Raw genomic sequence first — 10,598 nt, forward strand, 5'->3', positions numbered from 1 at the left:
AAGTATCACAATATTCTTTATGCAATACCTGTACTGAACTAGTATTTCCTTCTGCCTGAGTCCTTGGCTTGGTTGTAAGGAGAGGAGCTGGGGCAAGATTTGGACTCTAGTCTGTCGTTCTGTTAGGGGGTTGTTGGTACAGAATGAGTCCACTACACGTTCTTTAAATCCTTCATGTCACTTCTAAGCAGAATAGGACCTGCCCTGGCCACACAGTGCAAGTGAGGAGCCTGGACAAAGCCAGCTCATTGACTCTCGGCCTTCTGAGTTCTGGCCTTGGTGAGCAGCAAGTTCTGTGTCCTGCCCTCCAGCAGGAGAGCATGTTCAAGGAGAAGCCATGTGGGGGCCGGGAGGCAGAAGCCCTGGTGGCTGGAAGCCAGAGCCACGTGAGAGCGGCTGCCAGAGGTGGTAGAGGGTCAGGCCTCGATTAATGAAGTATAGATTGACGGGCTGGAGCTGATGAGCTCTGGCACTGGGCTTTTCCTAAGCAGCTGCAGCAGAATCAATACTAATCCCTTGATCCCATTAAGGTTCCTTCGGATCTCTGGGACAAAGATTGTGCCTCCCTCTCCAGCAGAGACTCTGCCCAGGATTTTCGGGGAAGCTGGAGCCTTAACCAGTTACTGTCTTTAATGGTATAGCTCTCCAATCTGCCTCCTGTCACTGCTTCCTGTGGCCATATTTCTGCTTACTGCCTACCCTCAGCTCACATATCCATCTCCCTGGGTGCTGCCAGTGAGCCAGTCGCCCTCTTGCTTTAGGAGATTGTTCTATCTCTGACCATCCCAGGGGGGCTCCTCCTATGATGAGAGCTGCCCTTTCCCCCTTCATACATATGGCAGACATTCTCTTGGCCTTTACTTGATGGACTTAGCAAATTGGCTAAGTTCCATGCCCAGAACACTTAGTTGATGTCTGCTGCAGGCATGGTGATGGATGTTGGCAAGCTCCCCTCCAACAAACCAACACCATGGCAGCTTATATCAGCCTCCGTGCTCACCAGGTGTTGATCACGGGCAGAGATGTGATTGTCATCATGTCACAGCTTAGAAACCATTGTCATTTGAGCTGTAAAGGCAGAAGTGTGTTGTTTCTGTGAAAATAAAATTGAATGCTCTTAAAAGACTTCCCAATGTGAGTCTGGGAAAAAGAGGTCTCCAAACTTGGTGAAGATTGGTGGGAAAATGGCATAGATTCCAAGGGTATGCTGTGATCGGATTGTGTCTAACATGTCCTCGAGTTCTCACACCCCTGTGAAAAAGTCGCAGCTGGAAATCATATCAAAGTCACAGCAGATTCCAAGGAAAGGCCATGACCTTTCATGATCCAATAGCTAAAGAGAGCAAGTGGGACAATGGGAAAATTAACCAGCTAACCACTGTCTCAAATCTTGCCAGGTCAAAAAGGCTTCTGCTTTCTTACAGAGAAAATGAGTGGCTTGGGTAGTATCTGAGCTTGTTTATAATCACAACTTGTCACTCATATATGTACATTCACATGCACATATACACACAGGCATGCATACAGACTCCCTTCCGCCCCCTCGCACAAACACACTCTGAAACACCATGTATCACCCTGTCTGGGGCTTTTGCAAAGTCTCTTCCTCCTTTAGAAGTAAGGCTTGCTTGCTCCTGCCCTCATGAAACACACTCCTGTCATCAGGGATGAAGGGTGTTGATTTGGTTCTATTTGTATGCTTAAAGCTCAGAGGAACTCCTTGTCATGCATTCAAACTTGGCAGCCCGGGGGTCAACCCTGTCCACAATCCTAGCTGTCTTAGGACCGACCACTCGCTGTAGCCTGTATTACTCTAGCCTTGGACACATCAGAGCCTTCCTATATGGATGGGCTTAGACATCCCTAGTTTTCCGTGTTAGCCCAGGACACTCTAAATCCTTTAGACTAATTCTTATAATTAGTTATGTCCAGTGGTAGCCAACTTCCACTCCCCTTTAAGCCGTGACCAAACTCAGGAGAAGCTGACATGTTGGCTCCTTGCTTGGATTCTGGCCATGAATCATCTCCTGAATCCTCCCTCTCCCTCTCTCTTTCTTCTCCTCTTGGAGCCCTAACTTTCCTACCTTGGTTGGATAAGGTGGCAGAAGTGGAAATTCATTAGAACCCATTCATCTCAGTGGCCCCATGTAAGGATAAAAGCTGATGAGGATGGAGTGTGCCTGCGATACCATATAGGCTCCAGTCACCTTGAAGCTGCCCCCTGAAGCCTTTGGCCTCCTCTGTTCTCTTCCGGGGTCAAAGGTGCCTCACCTCAGTATTACGCATTCGATCAACAATGTAGCATTTGCCTTTGGCAAAGAGTTCTCTTGAACAGGAAGGAAGGCCTCTTGTTTGCATTCTTCGGGCGAAGTACCAGTGCTGGTAATGGTTATGCAAGACATAGGCCCAAGTAGTCAGGGGTGGAGATTGGTGACATTTGACCTGAGCCCGACACCCACTCACATGCATACATGTGGTTTTCCTCTGGAAGTACATGCCTTCAGCCACCTTGCCTGTGATACCTGATTCCTTAAGCCACCCCTGTTTATCTCTACTTGACTGAAGGCTTTCTCAGACACCTTGTTCTCCGTCTGCACTACCCCATTCAAATTCCATAGCAGAAATCTGTCTGAATGTGGTAAACCTCCCCTCCAACCACCAGGGCTCAGAAGTAATGTGGATAATACCTGAAGGGGCTCAGCAGGCCACCTGCTCATGGGCTCCTCCCAGCCCACCAGCTGAGTGGAGGCTGTGAAGACTGGCTGGGGTTGATCCTCAAGTCTGAGCCAAGTGCAGCCAGCCTACCTGCCCCACACTGCCTTGCTTCCTCCAAACCTTCCCCCTGCTGGCCAGCTGGCTTTCTCCAAGGCTGTTCTGCTTAATAACCACTCGGTAATTAGCTTCACAATTTTGCTACCTTACTTATAATAGCTTCCATTAAAATTATGGGGTTTTCAAGCGGAAATGGCTTCCAGAGTAATTAATGCACAACTGAGTTTATTGCTAAGCTTATTTTTAGAGTGTTTCTCCCTCCTTTCCGTCCACAAGTTATTCTGACCAAAGAGGTCTAGATGGGATTGGAATTGTCCTTCCACTGCCCCTTGCAACTTTGCCACCATTGTTCCCCTCTCCTTCTGCCCCCTTTTCCTGTGCCAACATCCAGAGGGTTCTGGGACTCCAGAGTGGAGACAGCATTCATACATGCAGTGTGTAAGTATAATGCTGTATATGTCCTTGGGCCCAGCTGCCACCGACCCAAATCTGGAATTAGCTTGTGCCTTGCCGCTCATGATAACATAGAGACCAGTGGCTGAGATTTGATTTTTGGCCTAGTTGTTTACTAAATGTTGACCTTAGACAAGTCATTCACTCCCTCTAGCTTCAAGGAATTGAGTTGGAAAGTACAAATAAAAACAGGGCTGGCTGTCAATGAGTATTCAAGGAGCAAATATCCATAAATCTTGGTTTCAAGATAAAGAGGCTTATCAGAAGTAAAAATACATCTTCAATATGACCGAATTGGCTTGGCGGTTGCCATTTTCCTTTTGCTGTCTCTCTCCTGGAATCTGATCCTTCAAAGATGCAAGACTCTTGAGGAAGCTTGTAGAGCCCATGAAACACAGAAGACAGCCCAGTTTGGCCTCTCGTCCTTTGTTGAGAGTGGCCTCAGTGTCCTGTGCAGCTCTGTCTAATTCTGGGGGATGTGGCTTGAAGCCACACCATTTTCTCCACTCATTACGTGAGATGCAGAGTGGAATCCTGGTGTGGGTGCTGAGCCAAGCTCTCCCACCTGCTGGGGCCACAAAAAAGAAGGAGTTCATAGAGAATGACACATAGACATGCATGCATATACACATGCACACATAAAACACACACCCTACAACCATGTGGAGAAGTTAAAGAAGCAGCAGTGGGAACTAACAGGTCTCCATCCCCATCCACAGCAAAACATAATGACAGTTGGGTCAAATACACCCTCGTGAGGACTCAAAATCAGGAGAGGTCTAACTGTTTCTCTGCACCCCCACCTCCCAGCTCCCTACCCTCATTTGCTACACTGATCCCATGTCGTCAACCTTTGTTGACCTACTTCCTACACAAGCTTCTTGGGTCCTCTGGCTGTGTGGGGTATGAGATTAGAATAGTACAAGGAAAAGAAAAGCTGAATAGTCACCACTACAGTAAGAACAAATAAATCTCATCAGTATTTAGTGTTTGGGAAAGGGGAGTCTTGCAGAGCCCAAGTCCCACCTCAAACTGACCAGTGCCAGAAACTCTAACTTATGCTTCCGTCAGAGGCCCATGCTCTGCCTTGTGGCATCCCAGCTGTGTGGCGTTTCTCTCTGCTCCCAGCTGAGATGGCCCTGGAAGCTGCAGTTTACTCAGAGTGTTCAAAAGATCTCACTCCTCATTTGAGGACATTCTACTGAGAGTAATTGTCATTGATTGTCAGACATTGTGCTTAATGCCAAAACCCCTCTTAGAGTTGCTGACTGGAAGACATCGTTATTCCCATTTTACAGATGGAAACATTGAGGCTTAGCGAGGCTCAGGGCATTTTCTGCACTTAGTCACTAGTAATGTTCGGCTTTGGATCCAGACCTGTGTGACTTTGAAGGCCATGTTCATGATCTCTGAGCTCAGGTGCCTGCTGTCCTCAGACAAGGAAAGCAAAGGCCAAGAAATTACTTTCTCTGGGTTGTGGTCCTCTGCAGACACTCTGATTATCATGCTTTACTGTACAATCCGCTGCACATTGCCTAGAGTGCCCTGAGCCTGTCTCCCTTCATCCTATCCCAAGGAGTTTCTCTGAGCATGCCAGCCCCACGGAAACCTACTGAGCCATTGCTGAAGTAGCCAGAGGTTTCCTCAGAACTTACTCTTTGCAAACAAGGGAGAAAAAAAAAAAGAGAGAGAAATGTGCCCCTGTAGACAATTGGTTTTCATTAGATGTAAGATGTATAATCCAGATAGCTGTACTGTCCTCTGGTCTCCAAATCACACTCACACACATGGACATATGTACCCACACATACATACATATATGTTCACATGCATGTGTAGATATGTACATGTATACATATATGCACATTCACGTACACACAATCTGCCCCTCACACACGTCTCAGCACCCTGTGATTATGCCACCTCTCCTCTAGACACGTATCACAAGAGGGAACGTCTCTGGAGGTACCCATGCCCAGCCACTTCAAGGCTGAATGGACATTTGCACCAGGCTCGTGTTTCTTACGAGGGAGGCACTGTTCTGCGCCCTCTTGCTACTGGCACAGGTCATTGCTCCGGCCCTTTGGTGTGACTACATTTCAAGCCAGCTTTTCCCCATGGTGACCCCAACTCCAGCACCTGACCTGTGGCCCACCAAGTTTGCTGTTGATGATGTTTCCTCGTGGGACCCATCTAGCACTTCTCTTCTTGGTCCTCAAAGAACTCACCCTGGCTTTCTCGAACATCTTTATTCAGGTTCTGGGAAAGCCAATCTGAGCCCAAGGACTATGTGGAGATTAACTCATCTGGTCCTGAGAACTACTACGTGAAGTAGGTACTGATGTCACTCCATTTTATAAATGAGGAAACGGTGGCCCAGAGGGTTGAGGTAACTCACCCAAGGTCATCAAGCTGGTTGGCGGCAGAATTGTGACTTCAGCCTGGGCTCTGCCTTTGAGGTCCATGTCTGCAGCCCCAGCACCCACTCACTGAATCTCATGGCTGGGCTTGTGCCAGGCCATTGGTGGGCCAGGCTGGGTCACCTCGTGGGCAGACAATGTTCTACAATGGGTCCTTGAGACTTCCCCATGGGCCCCTGCAGGCAGCCTCCTCCCACATTCCCCGCTGCACCCAGCCCCTGGCCATGTTCTTCTGCTCTCTCCTGTAGGTCTCCATCTCCCAGGGTTCCCGACCTTGCCCCTGACGGCCACCTCTTCTCAAACTCCAGCCAGGCTAGACCCTGCGAACCTGCTTCCGCAATGGGTGGGTTATGAGCGCGGGTAAGATCTGCTAGCCAGCACTCTGCTTTCTCTGTCTTGCTCGTGCCTGGCAGGCCTGGCCCATTCCTTCTCTTTTCTCTCCTATGCTGCCACCCGCTTTCTGACCTCGCCGCCACACAGGTAATGAGGAGCTGTGGGCCCAGCCAGCCTTGGAGATGCCGAAGAGACGGGACATTCTGGCGATCATCCTCATAGTGCTGCCCTGGACGCTTCTCATCACCGTCTGGCACCAGAGCACCATCGCTCCCCTGCTTGCTGTGCACAAGGGTAAGTCCTGCCCTCTGACCCTGCAGCATTCATGACGTGAACAATGGCAGCTAACATTGCAGGGACCTTTACCTTTATCTGCTAAGCTATTAGAGAGGGAGCTCTGGTGGCATAGTGGTAAGGAATTGCACTGTCAACCCAAAGGTAAGGGGTTTGAATCCACCAGTTGCTGCACAGAAGACAGATGAGCAATCACCTGTCATGTGATTTACTGCCTCCGAAAACACACTGGAGGGTGGACTAGGGGCCAGTTGTGACTGGATGGTGCACAATAAAAACAAAAAGCAATTAGAAAGAATGACATGAGTCATCCATTCCAGTGCTCTCTCTCTGTAAAAACTCTTGGACCTCTTTGAGACTCTGATGGAAACACTCCCCCTTCACATAAAAACAGACACACATACTCTTTTTTTCCCCTATATTTTATTAATTTTCATAAACATTTACAGAGATTTTGGGTTTCCATTCATTCATTGTTGCACTATTCTCTCTACCCTCCTCCCAGTTTGTTCTTGTCCAAATGCCACAGTGCTTGTCAAAGCCAGTTCTGATTAATCTTCTTTGTCAGTGCGTCCTTTGCCATTCCCTATCACTCCTCCCTGAGAGAGACTTCACCCTGAGTCATAAGGAAAAGGGGATGGCGTATTCTCTTAGCTACTTCCTGCTGAAGAGGGACGCTGTGGGTTTCAGGGTGAAGATCTTCTCTCACTACTCTAAAGGGCCCCTTTGGCAGTAGGAAACACATAGACTATTATGGAGATTGATTTTGGAATTTAGATGCACTCTTATTGATTGTGCTTGGCCGTACATGTTCATATCCTTGAAGATGTATCATGGGGGTGTTGCAACCTAGAAGACACAAATTTGACTAACAAGTTATAAGTACATGAGTCCAGAAATTATGGAAAAGTAAAAGAAAAGATTCTTTCATTGTTTTACAAACCCTCCCCCAGGTCCCCTCCACCATGTAGCCCTCGCTCTAGTCTCCTGTGATGACAGAAATACCTAGTTATATATCTCTTTTAAACAGTTTTCTCCCTCCTCTGTTTCAGTGCAAAAACAGACACACATACTCTTACATCCTCAAACATACAAAGAAACATGTCACACACATACACACAGACACACCATTGGATGAGTCTGATTTTAGGGCCCCAGGGACTGGGGCACTCAGCAATTAGAGAGGAGAAGAGGAAGGACAGAAGTCCTGGTCTGTATTGAATTTTTAAGACTTTCAAGGACAGCATAGTGCTTCTTCTCCTTTGGGAATCCAGATCTTGTCCCACCTGGTGGAAACAGGTCTGGAGAAGGAAAAGCCCTTCAGACCCCACACAGAACTAGGGGCAGAAGTCCCCCCTCTTTCATTCACTCTGAGCCCACCAGGTTGCCTCTCTCTCTGCACAGTCAGGCCCTCTGTACCCCCACCTTCCATGTGCCTCTCACTCAGTCTGGGTCCCGATTCCTTCGTATTGAGTAGCTCTCTCCCTCCTACATTCTTCCATGCATAGGCTTGGTAGAGGCTCAGTACTTAAGGTATCTACACAGAAATGTGTGTTATCTTACTTGGGGCATATTTAGAATACAGAAATGAGACTCTCTCCCAGGAAGAGTGGGCCTGGAGAAGGGATGAGAGTGAGCATATCACCTCCCACCTCAAGTGATGCTGGTACAGTGGGTGTCCAGGAGCCATGTTGCTCACAGTGCTCCCTCTATAGTCCTACTCGCTCCCAGGAAGGCTTTCTCATCAGAGTGCTTACCATGGCTCTTATCCCCTTATCCAGGCTCTGGAAAAATCAGTTTGGGTCAACTACAGGTGTCTGAGCCCCACCTACCACCTTCACCCCTTGCTGAGCTTTTTGAGCTTCTGTCCCTGACCTTACCTTCCTGCCTTCTCCAGTCTCCACTGGGCTCTTGTCACTTGGGCAGGGTCATAATCTGATTAAGTTCATATAGTTTCATCAGTCACATGCCTGGCAACACTGTAGTGTTGGAGACTGTCTATACTGCCAGGTACTGTAATATGAAAGCTTTACCTTTTCGCTCTCCCCACACGAATGCCAAGGAGAGTGGTGGATGCTGTAGTTCTGAGATCTAGGGTAACGGGTTGGGCTCATGACTTCGAGGTTTCTGTGGCCCTGAATCTAGGGAAGCAGATCAGAGAATGGGCAGCAGTGACAGAATGCTGATCACGGGGACTTCCACCAGGGGGAATCAGGGCCACCTATTAGATGTTGGGATGTGGGAGGCAGAAGCCTGGTTAGAATGGCTCTAGACATTGTTCTCAGTCCTCAGTTTCTAAAACTTTTCTGACTCCGGCAAACTGACCTTTATACTTCTGTCAGAACCCCTGTGACATCCGCTATCTTTGTTGTCCTTTCATAGTTTGACCTAAAACTTCTGCAAAAGTAAAGTCACATTTGACCAACTGCATTTATGGTGGTGTCTCTCTCCTCGCCCCTCAGCCTGACAGCTCCCAGCATGGCTCTGGGGCCTGGTGATCTGACCAGGTGTGTGACTGTCTTGAGACAAATCCTCCTGGGGTCATCTGCATCTCTTCCTGGAGGCAAGCTTCAGGCCTCACAAAATAGTCCACACACTTTGTATATGATTAGGGAGAATGGCCACATTGGCTGCTATACATCCACTGAAGTGTTAAATCATTTCAGGCACATTGTTTGTTTTCTCTTCCCCATGTTGTTATCTCTGTTGTTTGGTGCCCTTGTGTTAATTCCAACTGCTGGCAACTCTATTCACCACACAATAAATCTCTGCCTGATGCTGTGCCATCCTCACAATCTCTGCTGGGCTCAAGTCCATTGTTGCAATCACTGTGCCAATCCATCTTATTGGGAGTCTTCCTCTCCTTCACTGACCCTCTACTCTTCCAAGCATGATATCCTTCTCCAGGGACCAGCCTCTCCTGATAACATACTCAAAGTATGTGATACAAACTCCTTTTATCCTTGCCTCTAAGGAATTTGCTGTGTATGTCTTCCAACACAGTGGTCTAAGAATTTTTATTTTCTTGATGTTGAGATGCAATCCATAGGGAAGGCTGTATTCTTTGACCTTCAAGTCCTCCTCACTTTCAGCAAGCAAGGTTTTGTCATCTGCATAATGCAGGTTATTGATGAGTCTTCCTCTGATCTTGATGCCATATTCTTCATAGAGACCACCTTCTTGAATAAATTCTTACCTCTGGACTTATAAGCAATATCATGATGGAGAAAAGATTTAAACTGTCAACTACTTCATCTTACTTAGATCCAGCATCAACAAACAGCCTTGGCACCAGCAGTCAGGAAATCAGAAAACATACTGTTCTGGGAAAGTCTGCAGTTAGGGACCTCTCCAAATTATTGAAAAGCAATGATGTGAGTTTGAGGACCAAGGTACTTCTGATTCAGTCCCTGGTCTTTCTGATCACTGACTATACATCTGAGAGCTGGACAATAAATAAAGATAACAGAAGAAGAGTTGATGCTTTTGAGCTGTGGTACTGGAGAACAGTATGAATATCTCATGGATTGATTAAAGAACAAACAAATATGTCTTGGTAAAAGTGCAGCCAGTTCTTCTCGGAGGCAAAGATGAGAAAGATTCATCTCAAAGATTTCGAGCAGGTTGCTAGGGGAGGATATTCCTTGGAGGGGTGGACATCATGTTTGGAAAGGCAAAGGGTCAGCAAAGGAGAGGAAGACCCTCAACCAGGTGGACTGACATAGTGGCTGCCACAATGGGCTCTAGTGTGTCAGGAAGTGTGAGGATGGCACAGGATAGGATAGGATTTGGATTGTAGTTCATAGGATCGTTAGGGGTTGTACTGGGCTCAACAGCACCTCACAACAACAACTTCCAACACAGATATTTCTGTTCTTTTGGAAGTTTGTGACATATTCAGATGAGATTGGATGTGTTCAAGATGCCATGGCTATAAACTGTGATATATTCAATATCTTTAGAGTTTCTTCTGATGTCCAGTTTGCCTTTTCTTTCTTGTCTTGTCTTTTAAGTGACCTTTCACTTGCTACATGTCTGATGCCCTTGATTTCATCTCTCTACTTATCTCCAGTTCTTAGTGTGTAATGGATCAAGTCTATTCTTTTGATGGTTTCTAAATTCAGGTGGAATATGTTTAAGATCAGATTTTAGCTCTTTTGGTCTTATTGATCTTATTTTCATTTTCTTCAGCTTCAGTTTGAACCTTTATAGGAATAATCATCTGTCCCATGGTCATCCCAGCCTTGTCCTTACTGTTAATATTAAGTTCCTCTACTGTCTTTCTCTAGTACCACAGCCCCTTCTGAAACCAGCCTGGACTTCTGG

General features: G+C 47.1%; 1 protein-coding gene across 1 annotated transcript in view; it reads left to right on the plus strand.

Moving 5' to 3' along the window:
• The first annotated feature begins 5,952 nt into the window (after positions 1–5,952).
• B3GAT1 (beta-1,3-glucuronyltransferase 1 (glucuronosyltransferase P)) overlaps positions 5,953–10,598 on the plus strand; it is a 12,085-nt gene continuing 7,439 nt past the window's right edge. Inside the window, exons 1-2 of the mRNA XM_006892813.1 lie at positions 5,953–5,988; positions 6,126–6,272. Of these exons, the coding sequence (XP_006892875.1) occupies positions 5,985–5,988; positions 6,126–6,272 (151 nt within the window). The 5' untranslated portion in view covers positions 5,953–5,984. The remainder of the gene's footprint in view (positions 5,989–6,125; positions 6,273–10,598) is intronic.

Source organism: Elephantulus edwardii, unplaced genomic scaffold (assembly GCF_000299155.1).
Source record: "Elephantulus edwardii isolate Elephantulus edwardi_28Jun2011 unplaced genomic scaffold, EleEdw1.0 scaffold00120, whole genome shotgun sequence".
Classification (NCBI taxonomy): domain Eukaryota; kingdom Metazoa; phylum Chordata; class Mammalia; order Macroscelidea; family Macroscelididae; genus Elephantulus; species Elephantulus edwardii.